This window comes from Sphaerodactylus townsendi, linkage group LG08 (assembly GCF_021028975.2).
Source record: "Sphaerodactylus townsendi isolate TG3544 linkage group LG08, MPM_Stown_v2.3, whole genome shotgun sequence".
NCBI classification, from domain to species: domain Eukaryota; kingdom Metazoa; phylum Chordata; class Lepidosauria; order Squamata; family Sphaerodactylidae; genus Sphaerodactylus; species Sphaerodactylus townsendi.
The window spans coordinates 57,474,047-57,495,567 of NC_059432.1; the positions used below are offsets into that span (position 1 = coordinate 57,474,047).

General features: G+C 41.3%; 1 protein-coding gene across 4 annotated transcripts in view; it reads right to left on the reverse strand.

Annotated features, from left to right (window-relative positions):
- Positions 1-1,800: 1,800 nt before the first annotated feature.
- The window catches only part of MXI1 (MAX interactor 1, dimerization protein), a 75,415-nt gene continuing 55,694 nt past the window's right edge, over positions 1,801-21,521 (reverse strand). For all 4 annotated transcript variants that reach the window (XM_048505597.1, XM_048505600.1, XM_048505598.1 and 1 more), the window contains exons 4-6: positions 7,105-7,219; positions 5,279-5,450; positions 1,801-4,293 (exon numbers count right to left, since the gene is read on the reverse strand). In XM_048505597.1, the coding sequence (XP_048361554.1) occupies positions 4,130-4,293; positions 5,279-5,450; positions 7,105-7,219 (451 nt within the window). In that variant the 3' untranslated portion in view covers positions 1,801-4,129. The remainder of the gene's footprint in view (positions 4,294-5,278; positions 5,451-7,104; positions 7,220-21,521) is intronic.

A 21,521-nucleotide genomic window follows, 5' to 3' on the forward strand; every position in this document is an offset into this window, starting at 1 on the left:
AATATAGGCAACAATGAAACACTAATGCAAACAAGACTAGGAATTTTTCCCAAAGAGGCAAAAACCTGATACACTGGTCAAGAACCAGCGAGACTGTTACGTGCTGTTTTCCTTTCTCCAAATGTTTCTTGCTTAATAAAGAAGAGAAACATGGGAGCCCACAGCAAATTTTCATTAATGGAAGAGAGTGTCTTTGCTGTTTTTCCTCTTTCCAGCTTGCCCTTCAAGCTGTTCATAGAGCAGCATTTTAGGAGAGGGAACAAGAAGGCAAGGAAATCCCATTCTACTGAAAGGAGTTCCTTCCGAGGAGTGATATACTTTGGGACCCAAATACTGAGCTTACTTGATAGAAGACACTCAGTACTGGCTGACCAAAGATTAAGCAGTGTAAACAAAGCAGGTTTGGTCAATTCCTATCTTTCTTCAGCAACTTGCCAGTTTACCAAAAATAGTAGGTAGTTGTATAGGCTCATGGAACCCCCACTCCAAAGACAACAAATAGTATCATAACATATTATTAGAAACAACCAAAATACCCCAAAATAGTGCAAGCTTTTGAATTCCCAGATAGTCTTCATCAAGCTGCAAACAAGTACAAACAAGAAGGTAGGAAGAGAAAACCATTTGCATGGCTTATTGGCAGAATCTAAAGACTACAATGCATTGTGAAATCTGCCTTGCCTCCATCACCCAACTAATGAATAGTTATAGGGAACTCAAAAGCTATTTTGTGATATTTTGGCCAGTCCTAATAAGAATGTTAGTCCTTTTTTAAAAAGTAATATGATCAGCATTTAGCAGTCTAGTCTAAACGAAACTATAAATACTAGAAATGAGTGGCATACATCTATATAGAAAAACAGTCTCTGAAGGTTGGTAAAGCTTCAAGATATATCACAATTTAACAAAGTCAGTATATAGTGTCATCAACAGCAATGCCAATTTAAATGTTAAACAGGAGGCTGGTACACTTCAGGCAATAAATGTATTACTGTGGTTTACTTGTCTCACTAGAGATGGGCAATAATAGGTGAAATGAGATACACTATTCAGACTAAGTTGCATAGATATGAGCAACTCTTTTCTTCTTTGTAAAATAGATTGAAAAGGATGCTGACACAATTTTATACTGACTCTTGTACCTTAAAACATCAGTTTGCACCTGAACAAGCCTTTATACCAAGGGTTACAGTGACTTTATGGAAGCATCAATCACTGTGTGAGAAATGTGATAGAGGCAGCTGTGCTTCATGTTTTTATCCCAGAAATATCCCCTAGATGTGATCTGCATGCACCATAAAGAGCTGAGGAATTGGCCCAGTACCTTCTGCCATGGGGTGGCAGCATTTTTCTAGGGGGGAAAACATTTTCCCTGGCTCTTCTACCTGAGGTTTTCCCCCTAGTCCAATAAAGCAAGTATTAAGCTCTGAACACAAAGTATTTGCCTGATTATTACCAAGCTACTGTAACTTTCCAGTTATACTACATTAATAGACCCAAAGAGCTTCTATGGCCGATTTTGTGACTTGTGAAAGCATTAGCGCTCAGAGATGCAAATTTGCTCATTTGATTTCTCATCCATTATTCTGACAATCCCATAATATAGTGTTAAGACCCATGGCTTCAAATGTGCAGATCAATGGGCCAATAGTAGTTCTATAAAGTCACTCCTACTGGTTCAACTGAAAGTTTTATCTTCTTGACAACAACTAATGGGTTCTTATTCCAGCCACTAGAGGGAGAGATCACCACATGCAGTAAGCCAGAGTATTCTACAGTCACACAGGGGAGATCAGTTGGTAAGGATAAACAATTGGATCCACGCTTTAATAAACAGGAAAAAAAGTAAATCCCCTGCTTTAAACATACTATAACCCTGTGGCATTATGTTTCTATTTCATGACACAGGTTCTAAAATTTGTGTCTTGTATAGTATATGACACAATAATAGCTTTGGAGTGAAATGAATAACATGGGTATAAATACACACACACAGCATATCTGTATTAAGACAAAATCTACATGATTAAGTCATGGGGGGGTATCTAATCACATGGCCAACAAGTTTATAAAAAAAAACCCAGGCACAACAAACATGGGTATTCTAAAGTCTCATGAGTGACCAAGATGGCAGAACACAGTGCATTTCAGATACAGAAATGTTTAATGGTGTTAAAGTGCTACTATTAAGCAGAACCATTGCTAACATTTAAACACAATTCCACTGCACTGCTAAATGAGGTTACTTTGTTTTTTTTTAAATTTTGTCTTTTTTGTTGTTGCCAGCCCTATCTAAAATTAATAAAATTAAATCTACAGGACTGAAATTAACAACCCATTAATTATAATCAGCAATAAGTTATGAGTTTTATAAAGCATTTTTTTCTTATTTTTCTCTCTTTTTTCTTTAGTAATTAGGGGTAGGCAAATTACTTAGAAGGTGAACAAAGTCCAACAAGTGTCATAAATGAAGTCTCTTTTTCTTAAAAAAAAGGAACAAAGTTTAAAACTTGAAAAAGGAACAATAAGAATCCTTGTGAATAAAAAGCTTAAAGAAAAGCAAAGAAGACCTCAAAGTGCAGGTTAGAAAGCTGATCTCAAAAGAAAAAAAAGATAAAACATTGGATACAATATTATTTTGTTAAGAGCAACAGTTTCTGCACAGGTATGAACTGTAGGCCTTCCCTGGAGAACTATGCTGTTACCAATGAGAGATGTGCTATGTTAACTATGAATCTCTGTGACTAGGATAAGGATCCAGGTGGCAAAGTTTGCAAAGAGATTCCAAAAAGGAAATCAAAGGAAGAGCCATAAAACCCAAGGAGAGTTCCTGTTCCTTTTGTGCTTGGCAGCAGGAAAAGCAGGTCCCTTTCCATTGGCGTCAATTATAAAAAGACATTTGCAGAATCATGCCTATGAGTTCTAAAAAGACATCGTTGCATGTAAGTTGTGTCACCTGAACACTTTTACAAACATTTATCAAAATAATTTGCAAAAGAAAAAAAAGTCTTTGTGGCTCAGAACGGAGGCTGTGCCTTTTCTGAACATCATTCCTTTTACAGGCTCATCTGTCTGCCTTTTACTCTCTGTGATGGGACCATCACATTCTGTGTCAAGAGTTATATCGGCAGCCACTGAATCCAGACAGCAGTTGCACTGTGTGCTGTTAAATTACAGCTTGGAACCCTAGCACTAAACTCTGCGGCACAAGCTCTTGCTTCGAAACAATGTCCAGCAGAAAATTGAGCTGAATGAGAATTGCTTCCAGATTTGCATCACCTCTCTTTCACAGGGCATGAGCAGAGCTTCTCACTATTACTTTTATTATTCTTAGGTAACAATGATCAAAGCTGGCTAGAGAAACCCAGTGGGTAGAAAGCCATGTCTGGACTAACTTCTGCTGGTGAGAGTACACAAACTGTCTGACTTCATAGTTCTCTTGTTCAATTTAAGAAAAAAAAATCTGCTTTAAGATGAATGCTGGAATTTTTAGAAGCCTAACAATGGAGATTTGAAGTTCAGAGTATTGTGCAAACTCATCAGGAGAGGCTGATGCAATAAATTCACTTTACCTACTTTGTCCCATAGCTTGGGACATATACATGGATATCCCATGTATGCTAAATTATTACCATGTATACTGGACAGACTTTTGTTTTATTAGCACCACAAAGGGTCTTAACAAGCTTGTTAAGTCTGGATATGGGGAAGGGGTGAAAAATGGTCACTTTTCAGGAGATGTGACAAATTATGAAAGAATCAGAGTCTGAATTACCAAGACCCTCTTTCCAATCAAATAATCTCTGAGCAAAACCTTCCACTATACAGGGGCAGTCCAGCTGAAGCCAACTCAGTCCAACTGAAGACTACTGGAGTGATGTCTCAGACTTCAAAATAGCTAAGGATTCAGTGCTAAGTCAGGATTTGGGGCTATGACAGTTTGGAGAGTGGTTGATTCCCCAGTTGGATTCCCGCCCTCCTGTTGGCCCATGGAGCTGTTCTAGAGATGCATCTTTCCAAGCTTAGCTGTTGATGTGTGGTTTGGAGAAGAAAAACACTGTATCATAGCCCTGCCATGAGAACTTCAATTGCCCCAAAGAAATCATCTGCTCTGCCCTAGCACCACGCTCTAGGAAGTGAAGGAGAGCTTGACACTAGCGCTGGAGTAACCCTCATCACTCCCAACACTCTGCAAACTGCTGTGGTCATCAATGTCACTCGTACTGGTTGTGCTGATATCATCCACATCTCCATGGGAGAACTCTGTGCTTTCCACATCCACTTCAATTTCTTCTGCAAAAGAAGGAGACACACTTAGGTTAGTGACAGTGCAAGGTCACTATTCATTTAAGGGCAATGAAAGGGAATTATCTGATAATGCTGTAGTCAGGTCCCACAATTTTTTGGGGTGGGAAACCTGTCATATGCACACTTAGGCAAGGAAGGATTTTTTAAAGCCTTGTTTTATCAGTCCTTGGAAGGAATTATAACACATCTAACTCCAGTTCCCAGTTTAGTTCCCAGCTGATCAGTGCTTTTGGGGGTATTATGACACATTTAACTCATGTTCCTAGTTTAGCAGACACTGGACTTGTATTTAAATTATTGATAAGGTCTCTGGGGTGAGGGAGGTAGAAACAAGAGACAGAAACATACTTTATTGCTGCAAAAAAGTCATTTCACTGACAGAACTGCCTTTTATAGGAGGGGTGACCTTTGGATCTAGTCCTATACCTTTACATGCAGACATTACATAATCCTGTGCTTTGAATGTATAATGGAAATCAACTGGATACCCTTGCTTAACTTGCTTAGTTCATGTTCTCAGAGACTGACTGAATGGATGGATGAAATAAGATAGATAGATTTAGATACATTGTGGTGTGTACGTTGGGACTCTTAATTCCAGAAAAATAAATGGCACAGTCTAGGACTACACTACCTACAGATGGAAAGATCACATATTTGAATGGTCCAGTATATTTAATAATTTAAAAAGCAGAATATGGGAATCAAAGGTTAAAAAAAAAGCAAGCAAGCACAGGCTCTCATATAGCCCCATGGGTAAAATTGGTATCTGGAACTATCAGTAAAGTTGTTTTAGGAGAAAAGGCACAGAATAGACAATATCTGGTAAGAGAGCCAAGTTCTCTTACCTGTTGAACCAACATAAAGCTATTAACCGATGAAGTCAAGAAAAGCAAAAACTCTCCATCCTTTGCATTCTTGCCTGAGTGCTGTAATGGCCACAAAGTCATAGCTACAGATAAGTACTCACCCCACTCTGAATCAGAGCGATCTGAGGAAATGGTAGATCCAGTGCTGTCCATTCGTATTCGTTCTATCTCCTGAGAGCCCTGCAGCTGCTCCAGTCTTCGCTTTAAGAACCTTTGCTCTCTTTCCAAGTTGTCAAGCTGATGCTGGCTTCTCCTGTCAGCATCTTCAAGTTTCTGCCGTGACAAAAAGACAGCCCAGCACTTACTAATTTGCATCCCTTCGCCAGCTGTTTTCTGCCTCTTTCCTTCCCTCTTGCTAACATCTGAAACTAATTTCTGCTCCCCAGTGGCACCAAACCAGTTTCCTACTGGCACCAAGAACTGATGTGCGTCTGTCTCATTTGGGTTAGTCATGTAGAGAACAAAATCAAGGTGAGTCTGAACATTAGGCATAATTCAAATGGGAGGTGTTACCAGATCCCTCCACCTGTGGATCTGAATTCCCTAACTCAGGAACAACCAGGCCTGAATCAGATTGCTTTTAATACTCCCCCCTCCTGGCCACCCCCAGTTTAAATTTGGTGGTTGGCATAGCCTTTGGAGGTTTAGTAAGTATTTTTTCAAAGCAACTACCCATTTGAATAATAGTTTATGTAATCCACTGCAGACTCCTTTGATTGCAACTAGGAAATCTTACCAGGCCAATGCACGGGGTTTCCTGATGGATGGCATGTTGCATAACTCTTTAGAGTCATCTCAGGCTAATGCCATCCGTTTAAACAAGCAGGGTTCCCCTCCCTTGCTAAGCCCAAGCTGTTCCACTGTGTTTTAGCACAGCCTGATCCCTGTGAGCCTGGCACTACCCTTTGTGAAAGTGAACCATCAGAAGAGGAGTTGGGAAGCTGAGGGCAGGAGCACCTACTGTGCTGTGTTAAAATAGTATGGCTCTTTGTTTTCTTATCGGCTATTATGTTTGTGTTGCCTCTTTAGAACATTCTACAAAGCCTTTACAATTTGCATAGATTTAATACACATTAGCACCACACAAACAACTCAGTGGTCTCACTCACTCTGGTCATCCAAAGCTTCTGCCTCTCTGTTTATGGCAAATGTGTGTCTGGATTTGGGCTGGAGATTAAAATTACAAAACTGAGCACTGTACTTAGTTGGCAAGGGGTGCATTGCCCATGATGGCACAGTGCGTGGACTGGATCGTGCTGGTTGATATTTCACTGGTCCCTCTTTGCTTCTGGGAGTTTGACTTGATGGACTTTTTGATCCCTGCCAATTTCACTTTTTTTTTAAAAAAAACCTTAATTTGCAAAGATTGTAAAGCTAAGTTTGGACAAAGGTTGTTTTAAATGGTATTTATCCAATAATAAGAAATACATTTTCATTTATTTTGTTTCACCACCATAAGACTGATCAGGATGACATGCAGAGTATCTTATTGAAACTCAACTGGGCACTCCAGGCTGAGCAAGTATTTGAACCACAAATGTATTTGAACCCTCTGGCCAGTCCCAGTCATATTAATTAAAAAGATTCCTCAATCTTCAGGTGCCAATTCCAAGTGAAGCATGCATAGGATTGCAGCTATATCTTATTTACCATCCTCCTTTTGACTTATTTACTGTTTAAAATGAGCATGACGATATCTCACACCTACCGCTATATACCAGATAGATTTGAGAAAGAGGGAGAACAAAACACACCACCCACATGGAGTATTATGGAAGATACAGCCACATGGAGCATACAGCTCTGATTTAATCAGTGTCATGGATTAAACCTTCTGAGCTCAGATATGCCTGCTAGACTGTGATCTGGTTACAAAAGCAAGTATATTGGATGGTGCTGGCAAAACAGCAGCCGATTCAACTCTCACCTTGATATGTGCTTTGGCCTTGTTGAGCAGCCCAAGGGTCGTGTGTCTGGTGCAGTCGGGTCCTAGTGGTATCAGAACTTTTAAACGTTCTAGGCACAAGCGGAGATGAGCTCGTCTGTAATGAGGAGAAATAGGGTTAGAAGCTTTTTGCACTGACACAAACCTTCCTCAGTCCTCCAGTACCATCCAAGTCCCTCTGATAATTGCAGCAGTCTTGGTGCTTGAACATTCCAATGCCTGACACTCAACAATATTATCTCTCTGTGTTAAACCTCTGATGTGAACTGTATTCCTTTGCTTTCTTGCCTTCCTCAATCAGATAAATTTGCAGAAGAGGATACAAAGTACAGGAGCCATTACTACTCACAGTCTTGAAAGCCTGAAGAGGGAGGGGTTGTAGCCATCTACTGCGCCACAAGAGCCAATAATTTTCCAAAGTCATAATTCCAGTGGGGTAGCTATGTTAGTCTGTTTCAGCAAAATTAAACCAAAGTGGCACCATAAAGACTAACAAAAGTTACTGCACCATAAACTTTTGAAAGTCAGATGCATAAAATCTCCCTGCACATGACATAAAACTTCATATTGGAAAAAAAAACCCTGTTAGTCTTGAAGGAGTCAAGGAACTCCAGTTGAACTTTCCCAAACTGATACATGTGTTGCCAACTTAAGCAAAAGCCACCATATATACACATGTTTAGCTCAGTGGCTTCCCCAAGTGCTCCTCCTTTCTAGTCACATAGGAACACCTGATATCAGCAAAACATTTAACAAGTACACTACTAAGGGAGCCTGGCCTTGCTCTGGTCTTGGAGGTTCAAACCAGAGAACTACATTTCCTCACTGCAATGCTGTTTCTAACATTGCTAACGACACTTCTTCCATCCTCTGCTTGCCAAGTTTTGGGCATCCCAGGTACCCAACAGCCCCTTCACCTGTGTTTCATAGCCCTATAATTGCAATTGGCACCGGTCACCAAGTCTACCTGTAAAGCTGCAATTGGCATCTTCTGGGAAATAGTGTGATTAGACGGATGCTCAAGTTTTTCATGCAAGATAGTAGAAGGAAATATAAGAAGGACTCCTTTAAGAAAACCTTTACTAAGAGACACAACATAAAACTTTGTAAGGCCACTTGTACAGAGGGTGCTTCAGACAATTCAGTCTCTGCTTGATCAGCTTTGTTCAAAGTTTCAAACGGTGGGTAAAGGTAGGATTGAAAGGCCAACAATAAAACAAGGATCTGAGCAACTGCGTCGACACAGGCTCGCATACAGAATCAAAGCAACAGCCTTTCCTAAATTACAGTGTTTCATGTTTACCAAGAGAACACTATGTTGAGCAAGACATATCCACAGGAATTAATTGAGTGATCTGCCCCAGACACTGTGGGAAAAGTCAACCCCCATCTCCCTCAAAAGTTATCAGGCTATCTGACCTGGTATAAGATTCAGAAATGAAAATTATCTGCGATGGAAGAATCAGTGGATAAGCATTGTTTCAACTGTCTATTGTTATCAATTCAAACTTTTGTAAGATGCTTTTAGATACAATCTGGCTGAAAAGTTGCATTTGGCTGAAAAGATATAACGAACAAATTTTGTAAATATTATCAGTTTGACAATGATTAGGCAACATCCATCATATAAACTCTTGAGAGCCAGCGTATTGTAATGCTCAAGAGTGGTGGACTCTAATCTGGGAAACACATGAAGTCTGCTGGGTGACCTTGGGCTAGTCACAGTTTTCTCAGAACTCTCTCAGCCCCACTTACCTCACAAGGTGTCTGTTGTGGTGACCGGAAGGGAAAACAGTTTATAAGCCGCTTTGATACTCCTTACAGTTGAGGAAAGTGAGGCATAAATCCAAATTCTTTTTCTTGGGATAATTAAGAAAATCGGAGCTTTCTCACAGTCCACAATGGCAACGATAAACACAGTGGCCACACATGCTAAAACAGCACATTATTTCCTCCTCCTTCCACCTCTTGTAATGTTTTCAACTTCCAGTCACTGTTTTCAGAGAACCTTTTCAAGAGATTTCCTACTAAGGATCAACAAGGAGCTTGAATGTGAGCACTGCATGATAAATATCACACACTGAGCACAAGAAGTACACCAGCTGTGTCTTGGCTGTTTCAATGTGTATGCAAATTATGTTAATTGCATGTATCCTAATATGCAAATTTCTTTGCATAATTCATTTTCAAAGGTAATTTTATGATGATAGCCCTCATCAAGGAACAGTTTGCCCGCACAGTGCAAGATTCTGAGATATACAAAAAAGGACCTGCATGGGCAGACATGGGAATTCACACATGCTGATACACTGACCATCAGCAATGAGATTGTGATGAAATAGCCATCACTACAGGCCAGAGCTTTCTTATTACCTAATATAACTTCATTACCCAATACATTTCTATGGAGGCAATTCACAAGTTCAGCTACCCATCATCGAACCGGTATCTGGCGGGCCACTGCGAGTAGCAGAATGCTGGACTAGATGGACTCTGGTCTGATCCAGCAGGCTCTTTCTTATGTTCTTATGAACCAAGAAATGTAAATGCATGAATAAACAGGCCTTTTGTTCTGGACTGCATTCTAGCTAGACAAGCAAGACTGTATCTTCTGTTACAATAACTAACGTGTTGAATGCTTTCACTTTCCAACATGCTGCATAGTTTCTGTGTTCTTAACCACCTGTGGTCACTCTGTCACAGGTAAGGAACTGCAGCCAAGACACAACCACTGTATCAAACTTACACAGTGGGGTCTTTGGCACCAAAGGAATTTGAACCAAAGGCTTTGGGATGTAGCTACAACTTTCTATCCACTGGAAAGTATCAGAGCCATAAGCCAAGTTTCTGGTTAACGTTAGAACACCTACCAGATTTGCCAGAAATCCCAAATACATCTGTCTATTGGGGGTTTAAGCTAGAACACTTAAAAACCCAGTTCATCACAAGGACACAAGGCCTGAAATAGTGTATCAAAATCAATAAAAGTGAATACTAGATATCAATGACAATTACTAACAAGACTGCCTTAAATCAGCTTGGTTCCAAGCAGTAAATGCATGTATAAATAAGACGACTTGCACACTTCTGAAAGATAAGAATTGGAGCTCTGCCATTTCTCAGAGGAAGAGACAGAAATGCAAAGCTATCAAAAAGTCTGCAGCATGACCTTCCCTGTACAAATCTAACGTGGATGACAAAGAAAGTAATAATCCACGTAAAATCTGAGATTTCAACACAGTGTTAAGAGTGGCATATTGGGTCCAGATACCTATTAGGTAGAAAACAAAATCAGGATCTTTAGGGGGATCAGAAAGCAAAAAGGATTTACTGACAAATGCCAGATCATGTACTTTCAGCAACCTATCCTGTCAGGAGACCAGCTGCTGTATTTCAGGCCAACTGGAGCTTCTAGACCTCTCACATAACACAGACTAATTCAGCCTTCATGCTGATAGCAAAATACTAGTTTTAGCCTACCCTCAGGGACATACTAGATATAAGGGCACGCTTGTGGCCCCCATGAGAACACTGTTACCATTTTAAAACAATTTAAAAACAATGAATGGGCTAGTCCTGATGAGGCCCACCGTATGGTGCTCTTGTTCCCCACTCCACACCTTTTCAAGTGCTGCAACAGCCATGGGGGGGGGGGGGGGGATTGCAGCCATTTCAGTACTTTATGAGGCACAGGTGGGGGAATTAAGAATACCTCAGCCTGCTGAACTGCTGACCCAATCAGGAATAGGCTCTTGCTGCATTTTGAAATGAATTTAATGAATTTGAAATGAATTTAAAATGGCAGTGGCATCCTTGTAGTCCACAAAGTGTCTGTAGTCACAAAGATGCTGTTATGTCTAGTTTGGCCCCCAGAAAGAAAGGGTCACAACCTTATTATCAAACAGTGTGTGTTAACAGGTATTATCACAAATTCAGTGACTAGAGAGGGAATCTACAAGTGACTACTCTTATTCTAAAAAGGAGCTTTATTTTGATCTTGTCAGGAATTAGCTTATTCACTTGATTTTCCATTCAAGGCCAGATACAGACTAAGACGCAGACTTAAATCTAAACAACAAAAATGTTTAAAATGCTACCTTTTAAATTGCTACCTTTAAATAGGACTAATTGTTCCAACATCATCCATGACAAATTCTACTTTTATTTCCATTTTCTCCCTATTCCAATCAATAGTAAGTAGGAAAAGATGGAAACTTACTTTCAACCTAGCAAAGCAAAAACTGAAATGAAAGTTGAGGAAATAGAAGTATAAACAATCAACTGAATATAAGAAAATAACCATGTAGTTGTAAACTGTAAATTATAAATAGAATACTCAGATTTACAGTCTTACCAATCTAATTAGATAAAAAAAAACATTTACAAATTCTAAAATCAAATGTGGTTTGACCAAGGATCTTCATCTATACCACTAGTATGTTACCCAAATACACATAAGCTTAAAAACATGAACCTCTTCTTCTGTGATGATAAGCACTTAGAGTTGTATATTTTGTTTAATAAAGCCATCATTATTGACATTTTGTCATGTAAATGTTTAAATATTAATAAGCTCACAATCTATCTAGCCCACATTCTTATATATTATCAGCTCAACTTCCCATTTTTAAGAAAAAATTGCATTTTAAGATGGTTAAGTATCAGCCTAGCTTGCAGATGATTAACCAGCATGGGAAAACACAGGTTCCATAGACACAGATAAATGGTAAACAAATCATCACCATTTCATATTTTACACCCCAAATACAAACATTGCAATTACAATTAAATCACAACACAGAAAAGCCAGATTAAAATTAACAAATAATTAACATTTGGATTTTAAATGATATTCTATTTATAGGATATCATCAATGTTCATGGGATTTCACAGAGCCATGAAAGCTAGGTTGCAGTGCAGAGGAGCATGAATCAGCATAGGAGGCAATACATTTCCTCCCCCCTCCCCCAGTAATTATAGTTAATCTCAGAACTCGTGCCGAGTTACTTCTTAAGAATTCTGCTCTGCAATAATTGGCAGGAGTCTTCTGATCAAAAACAACTAATAAACCATTCGTTCCTGTATCCCTATCATCCTTAGCCCAAACAAATCTCCCTGATGCTTATTCAGACTGCAACTGAAATCCCCAGTTCGATACCACAATGACGTCAGCCTCTCTGTTGGCACTGAAGGCATCCTGTCCCTGAACGCCTTCATCAGTCATGTTCGCAGACAAAAGAGGAGAGTGTGAGCTCAATCCCACTGAATGAAGGCTGAAAAATTTGTCTGGGTGCTTTATTTACATTTTGTATTTCAAGACCACTATTGTTAGTCATCTGAAAGGAGCCCAGAGTGGGGAGGGAGGCGAGGAGTGGGTAATCATGCAATTATATCACTGACAAGCAAGGATGATTAAGGGTGGTGGGGTCAGGGGTTTGGCTGATGAACTGTCAGAAGAAGAGCAGCACCCACTACAGAGGACAGCCTGTCAGAGTTTGCATTCTAAACCTCCCTTGACAAAAGCCCAGTAATTCACTTAGAAAAAACAGCCTCAAGGCTCTCTGACTTGGCAAACAAGGATTTTGCACAGGAATGCCTTTGTCTGATTTTTTAAAAATGCACTAACTTTTTAAGTTTAAAAAAATCACTTAAAATCTGGAAAGCTAACTACGTATCTTCAACTCCAGCCCCGAGTTCAGCAGCTTTCCTAAAACAATGACAGCTAATCTATATGGCTGTCAAGAGGGCCTCCCAACTCAGAAAACATATTAAAATTGACAGCTGCTGACTTTAGGGAGCAAGACAATTAATAGTGTCTGCCCTGGCAACAGGTGCATGGGGTGAACACTCACAAAGGGCTTTCTAACTTGAAACCTACCTCCTGTCCCAAGTCAGGGTGCTACCTTAACACTGCAAGTTCCGAAGTAACTAGCAACTCATGCATCAGAATGAACAGGACATCATGGGACTTACAAAGACCACAGTTTAATTCTACTGAGCCAATGTAATGTATTCATTTGATGTCAGACCAGGACCACAGACAACTGTGTTCAAATCTATTCACAAAGCTTACTGAGTGGCTGGGGTCAGCCACTCTCCTTCAGCCTAACTCACAGGGCTATTTAGAGGATACAGTACAGGAGGGCAACTGTGTATGCTCCTTGGAAGAAGGGTGAGGTTACAGGGTAATCGATGAAGTATAAAATCCCAAAATCCTGATAGTTAAATAAAGAGGCAAATTCCCCTGTATCACATCACATGAAACTGATGATGAACACTGAGCAGCAGAGGGGTTTCTGTTTTTGTTTTTTTGCTGTCAAGTCATAGCTGACTTATGGTGACACCTAGGGGTTCCAAGGCAGGAGACCTTGGGAGGGGGCAAAGTAGTAAATCCATCACCTGAAATTTCCAAGTCGCGCAAAATCTTTTCTTGAAGAAGTTTTTTAACACTTTTCTTCTGTGCCCCTTTCCCAGTGAAGATTGCCACCACCAGCACCAGTCTAAGACCTTCACAGTGGTTTCCCCACCAGATAAAAGCAGCTTAGGAATTGTGGGTTTTTTGGCAGGAAAAGTGGGCGTGCAGAAAGAAAAAAACGACTCCCTCGAAAAACCGCACCCCAGAAGTTGCATTCTGTTTTCATGGAAAAGTACTGTGGAGCTGCACATCATATGCAGCTTTGCTCTAATGTACTGTAGGCAGCCATGGACTTTCAAATGGTGGAAGCAGACAGATCAGTGGCTTGCAGGAGAGTAAGAGGCAGTCTGATGGATGGTCAGTGGCAGATGCAGGACCAGCATAGCTGAACTTCACATCGAGGCAGGAGGCTGAAGCTGGTAAAATGGGCCTGAAGGAAGACAGTTTTGCCACCATTCTTTGTAACCCCCCTTTTGGAAAGCTGCAGCCTCACTGCATCAGTGTCATTTGTAAAGATATTTCCTGGAACATCACAAAACAGGCACACAGAGTACCCTGAGCTTCTTTCAGGCATCTTGGAAGCAGAGCAGGATGGGTGTGGATTATGTCCAGCCTGATATCACAAAGAAATCAAGCAAAACAGGATGAACTGTTAGGCCAAACCATCTTAGCCTAGTTACTAGCTTCCCTGCCCAATCCTTATGTGTAATAGGGATTTGTACACAACATCCCATTAACCCTCTACTAAAGAAGCAGAACTTTTTTTCTCCAGGTTGTTGGCAGCCCCAGCTATCTTTCTTTCTCGAACAGTGGCATGACCCCAATTACTGCTGCTTTCTCATTCTTACTCCTGTAAATACATAAGCAACGTATCCTGATTTACCTGACTACATATCATACTCACCTCTTGCCTTGATTTGGGAGGACTTATTTATTATTTTGTTTGTTTAATTTATACTTTGCCTTTCCCCCCAGTGGGGACCTCGAATGGCTTACATCATTTTCCTCTCCTCCATTTTATCCTCATAGCAACCCTATGCTTAGGGTGGGACAGAGTGATTGGCCCAAGGTTACCCAGCAAGCCTTCATGACAGAGTGGGGATTCGAACCTGGTTGAGGTAACATCCTTTGAGTGTAAGTTCTGCAGAGACCTGAAGTTCCAGTTCTTCAATATAAGATTTCTTTGTACATGATGTAATTACTGAGGGGAATCACAAGAGAAGACTCCAGGAGCCCTACTCCTTGTAAAGTTGTCCCCTCACCATCAAAGGGAGCTGTTCTGCATTCTCAAATAAACTACAAGCAATTGTACATGCTAATACACACAGAATCCTTTGCCTGTAAACCCTCCTAGGTCACATTGTACTCTGGTGTAAAACCATGTTGTCTAGAACTCTGCAACAACTGTAACCCTCACCATAAAACTGCTCTCTCTCCACCATAAAACTATCCCATCTAGTCTCTGAATTAAAAAGTATTAGCTTGAGCTCCATTTGGAACCAATGCAACAGGAACGCTTGCAGAACCAGGGAGCACAAATGCAAAGGAGGATGAGGTGCCTGTGCCTTTAACAGCTGTGCAGGAGAAACAGACTGAGAAGGTGCTCCTTGAATGCAGGGAGGAGAAAGACTGCACTGGCTGAAATGTCCTGCATAGATGCACATTTTCTGCTTTTCTGGAACAAAATGTGTGTGACTCCAGTGCGTGTGATGAGACGGATTGCTTTCCCTGCCAGACTGTGTCAGTATCTCCCTTACTCAATGTATAAAACCCCACATTGCATTTGTCACCAATTCAGACAGGCTTCCTCCTCCTCCTCCCACTTGGTGAGTGGCTGCCCATCTGCGGAGGGCTGCAATTTCTGAGACTACTCTCCACAGTTACAAATGACATCACTCCCTCTGATTATATAATGCTCTGGGAGGAAGCCTATTTTTATGAGCATTTACTGCATAGCTCTGTAGTCCTACTGTGCAGTGCATATCCAAAGCCAAACACTGCTTCTTCTGCCTCTTAGGCACAGTGGAGACAGAATTTCTTCCAAAACTCATGATTTAGAAACACTAATTGTACATTCCCCATAGATAAAAGAGCTAGAATTTAGTAAACAAAAATGGACACACACGTGACACAAGTACAATGGGCTTTGTATCGCCTCAACTGATGTTGTTTGGGGGTGGATTCCAGCATCACTTGTTTAGGGAGCCCAGATTCTCCTTTTAAATCTACCTTAAAGGGAGAATCTGGGGTTCCCAGTTTAAATAACATTGAACGTGATGCTGTTTCCCCCAATTGGGGGACTGGATACAACACCATAAAAATTTTTCATAGCAGTAATAAAACATTTTGAAAGCATTTTGAAAATGTTTACAAAAATTATTTCTGCTGTGTGGCATGGCTTATTGCTGTGTTCAGATTTGTGAGTTGGGGCATGTTCTATAATGTGATGATGACTTTGAAACGACCTGGTGTAAAAAATCATTGCTTGGTCACAATGGGGGAGGGCGGCTGCCCATGGGGGGTGCCAAACTCCAGTTTGCCTAGATACACCACTGGGCGTAGCTACAAGGGGGCTGGGGGTGCGCGTTGCACCGGGCATGCGCCTGGGGGGCATCAAACTCAGGTTTTGCCCAGGGCTCCAGTTTGCCTAGTTACGCCAATGGTATTTCCTATCTGTAGCCACTGTATTGCCTATCAGGGAGCAAATGGAAGATGTCGCAGTCAATCATTAGAACAATGGGATGTCATTTGTACTTCCCTTCCTAATTTTCAGGCTTCATATTTTGATGTATCTGTAAACATGTTTCTCTGAGGCTTTGGAAAAATCTAAGTCCCAATTTAAAATTTAGATGTTGCATTGAGAAAAGATAGCAATTTCAAAGACAATGCTTGCTACACTTAAATATAGCTTTCACCCAATCCCGGTTGATAGCTGTTGGAATCTGAGTGAAATATTAAAGTGATTAATTCAGGGATCACTTATTACTTGGTATGTAACATTAACAGTTCTGTATGTGTTTGTATACTTGGCCCCAAATTTGCAGAAAAATATGAATTTTTTTTAAAAAAGGAATCAAACATTTAAAAAACCCAAAAATAATAAAAGAGTGCCTGTAGCTTTAACCAACAGATTCCCTCAGTAGCTCCTGCTATGCAACCACAGCAATCCATGTTTCAGCTGCTGTGAGTAAAAGGCAGCAGAATGGGGAAGAACTCTTTCCAGGAGGCCTATTTAGGCCTTTGACAGAGGACTCATTGGGGCCAGGCCTGGCTAGGGCTATCAAGTTGGCCAATTCCTGGAGATTTTATCAGGCAATCCGAGAAAGGCAAGGTTTGGGGGAGGGGAGAGGCCTAAGGCAAAAATAATGCCATTGAGTTTACCTGCTAAAGCAACCATTTTCTCCAGGAAAGCAGGATCAAATTTCTTCACTTTCTGTCTCCTTGTTTGGGGATCAACCACCTTCCAGTTTCAAGACTTTGCTCAGCAGTACCACAATCCTGTAACTTACTCAACTGAGAACATTTCAAACAATAATGGCAATGAGTTAAAGCCATGCAGGAAGGAGATAGCTGTACTGAAGCTATCCTGAATATGAATTACCCTATGATAGCATAGGTGATGAAAACCAGGAGAGCCAAGAGAAGGACCATTCACAGTGAGTATCCAACTGTCCATTCTCTGATGGGGTAGGAGGACATCTTTATTGGGACCTCCCATAGTAGTGTCCTTATAGGATAAGTCATTGTCTAAACCTCTACTATGTACTGTAGAATGCATTTCCAAAGGCAGTGTCAGCCAGGCTATCATAGTTAAGCTTGTAATGTCTGATAAATGTGGACATGGAGGACTACGTAGTGGCCCTGCAGATGTCCTCTACTGAAGAATTTCTAGCTAGAGCTATGTTGATAGCAGAGCTGTGGACTGAGTGAATGGTGAATCCTGAGGGAATCTCCATGTTTTGAGTTCCATATGCCTCGGCTATGAATTTCCTAAGCGTGGAACTAATGGTAGCCTTGGACATGGGGTTGCCCATGTTTGGTGGACATATGTTGATGAATAGGAATTCTGATTTCCCAACTGGTTGAGATTTGAGGGTGAATGCCTTGAGGGACCTCATAATATCCAGATGCACCATCGGGAGCCTTTCCCTTGGGTGAGAAGGATTAGGAGAGAAGGTGTGAAGAAAAATCTCCCATTGCATGTGAAATTTGCTGGCTACCTTCGGTTTGAATGCTGGGACAATCCGGAGAAGTACCATGTCAGGATGGAGGATATAAAGCTCTGGCTTAATGGACAGGTCTCTGAGTTCTGAGACCCGCCTTGCTGAGCTTTCTTGAGGAATCTCTGCTCATAAGGATGTCTGGACAGAGGCATACTCCTGTGTTGAGGAAGGTCAGTGGTTAATGCTGCAACCTGACATCTGAGTGTGAACATCTCAGTGTGAAACTTCTAAGACCAGAGACTGCGCCATTGTTCAGAAACTTTAAGATACTTGAAAAGATGTAGCTTGATAGGGTCCATACCCTTCCTCCTGCACCATCTGATGATGGGATGAAATGAAGGAAGCAGGGAAAGGTGAGGATATGGAGTTTGCCAGGATGATGGAAGGAGGAAATAATGTGGGGAGGGAGGTAGAGGGAAAAGTAAGATGTCCTGCAAGTCCTTGTGGTTTCCCGACTGTGCAGCTGGACTCTCTGAAAAAGTCTTTCATGGTTTTCCCAGCCAGAGGTTGCCAGGGAAAGGCAAATTGGGAAAACTGAAGAGGGGCAGACAAAGGTGGGTTGGTTGATGGGTAGGAAGTACAGAAGGAAGCTGGAATAGCCAGTGGCGGAGCGCCAAGGGGATGTGGGGGCAGCATGCACTGGGCACATGCCTGGGGGTGGAAAATCGCCCCGGCCCCTCCCCCTTTCCCCCACGCCCCCCGCAGGCACCCCGCGGCACCCCCCCATGGCACACACACACACCGCCCCCCTTCCCACACTTACCTACATTCCTTTTCTTTTTTTAGTACTTTTTGAGGCTGAAAAAAGTGGCCTATTTACAGTTCAGGCTAAAAACTGCCTGAGGAACTACAGTTCCCAGGAGACCTTGGGGCTCACAAGCAGTGGTGGGATTCAAACAACAGGTTCCGATGGTGGTGGGATTCAAATGATGACTGTTAAAAAGTATTAAAATATTTTTAATATCACTTTTTTATTTTAAGTATTTAAAAAGTGATATTTAAAATTTTAACAACAGGTTCTACAGAACCTTCGGAAACCCCTGAATCCCATCTCTGCTCACAAGGTCTCCTGGGAAGTATAGTTCGTCAGGCAGTTTTTTCCCTGAACTGTGAAGAGGCCGCTTTTTTCAGCCTCAAAAAGTACTAGAAATAGAAACGGAACGTAGGTAAGTGTGGGAAGGGGGGCGGGGGCGCTGCAGAGGGGGGCGGCGCTGCGGGGGCGGAAAAAGCACCCTGGGCACCGGCCACAATTTGGCCCAGCTACGCCTCTGGGAATAGCAGAAAGGATATAGAGGCTTTCAGAGATGGTAAAGAAAAAATATAGTGCTAGAAGACAAAATGACCCCACAAGTCCTTAGGATTCTCCTGTTGTTACTTCTAACCATAGCCAAAGACTAATTCTATCCCCCCCCACCACTCCCACCAAAGTGTGCTTAAACAGAGTTCTTCAGGGATGGGAAAAGGAAGGAAAAATGGTTTGTTTGGCTCTATAACAGGTACAGGTTTTTATAAACCCGCATTTTTTTAAAAGGATGGTATTAAAATATAGTTAATTTCTTGCATGAACTGTTTAAATTAATAAATTTCTGGAGATAAGAAGGCAAGCCTATATTAATAAATCATTGCAACAGAATAATTTCAGGGCTAAGTAATAAAAAGCATCTGCATAAATTCTGCATGCTCAGAGAGTGCTGGGGAACAAACAGGAATCCCCTTCCATAAACCATCCCTAGGTCATATGCTTATCTCGTAAAAGCCATCATATGAGTTGACGGGCTTCCTTCATCTCTAATCCAAAAGACATCACATCTTTTTCTCTCCCTCGCCCACAACCACTCATCTATTGGCTACAGCCAGTTCAGTGTCTTTTCCTATTGGACGGGTTGTTCTTTAGACTAAAAGGACAAAACCTAAGATTTTGCTAAGTAACAAAACCACAAATGGAAAGGCAGTGAGTTACTAGGGACTGACAGAGCCTGTATTTCCTTTGCTACAGTGTTATGTAAGTGCTCCAAGCCCTTGAGCCATGCACAGTAACAGGGATGGCTTTTTGCCAGTAACTCCACACGTAAGTACATGCTCTCAAATACAAGCTAACAACCCCTGAAACATATGACTCTATTCTCAGTACACAGCTGGCAAAGACAAACATGAAAACCTGATCTGGCTGCTTCCATTTTAAAGGGGGAAAAAAATTAAAGAATCACCTTATGCACTCCTTTTACCAAATTATTCATGCTGAAAGGGAAGCAGCGTTTCCTTAAACCCCTTTGCAGGCATCATGATGTTAAAAATCTCAGCTGATCGAAAGATATTCTGTAAAATTTACCAAATAAACCCATGGAGTATTTTAGTAGCCTCCGTTCAATTTTCTAAAGTAATTTATCGAGATAGAATGTAAGAACACACACATGATCTGAAACATTTTTGCCAGGGTAGCTGTTTGCCTAATTGGGAGTTAATTTAAGGCAAAGCCCAGTCCTATACTCTGTCCCACCAAAATATCTCAGGCGATTTGTGAATTGATTTACCATTTCTTGGACCGTCTATGTTTTAAAGTTCTCTGCTTGGGTCCAAGGCGCTAGGATCCAGGCAGAATATTCTAGAACAAAAGCTGTACAAGAAATGGCAGACCAATGCACAAATCTCCTGAAATCTTTCAATGGGACAAAGTGTAGAAGATGAGAAGTAAGGAAAAGAAAAGGTGCCTTTAAGCCCTCTGCCCTGGCAGAGGAATAGAAGATTAAAAAAAAAGATACAACAGAGAAAAGTATGAAACTTGTTATTTTATAAAGGTAATTAGAGAGCAAGTAATAATTTTTTTAAGTGTTAATACCCGGAATAGACAAAATCAGGAGCTTTTTTGTTAAATGGATTTTAATGGTTTTTTTCTTTCTTTCTCTTCTCTTATAAGAACATAAGAACAAGCCAGCTGGATCAGACCAAAGTCCATCTAGTCCAGCTCTCTGCTACTCGCAGTGGCCCACCAGGTGCCTTTGGGAGCTCACATGTAGGATGTGAACGCAATGGCCTTCTGCGGCTGTTGCTCCCGATCACCTGGTCTGTTAAGGCATTTGCAATCTCAGATCAAGGAGGATCAAGATTGGTAGCCATAAATCGACTTCTCCTCCATAAATCTGTCCAAGCTCCTTTTAAAGCTATCCAGGTTAGTGGCCATCACCACCTCCAGTGGCAGCATATTCCAAACACCAATCACACGTTGCGTGAAGAAGTGTTTCCTTTTATTAGTCCTAATTCTTCCCCCCAGCATTTTCAATGAATGCCCCCTGGTTCTAGTATTGTGAGAAAGAGAGAAAAATTTCTCTCTGTCAACATTTTCTACCCCATGCATAATTTTGTAGACTTCAATCATATCCCCCCTCAGCCGCCTCCTCTCCAAACTAAAGAGTCCCAAACGCTGCAGCCTCTCCTCATAGGGAAGGTGCTCCAGTCCCTCAATCATCCTTGTTGCCCTTCTCTGCACTTTTTCTATCTCCTCAATATCCTTTTTGAGATGCGGCGACCAGAACTGGACACAGTACTCCAAGTGCGGTCGCACCACCGCTTTATATAAGGGCATGACAATCTTTGCAGTTTTATTATCAATTCCTTTTCTAATGATCCCCAGCATAGAGTTTGCCTTTTTTACAGCTGCCATGCATTGAGTTGACATTCCCATGGAACTATCAACTAAGACACCTAAATCCCTTTCCTGGTCTGTGACTGATAGCACTGACCCCTGTAGCGTGTATGTGAAGTT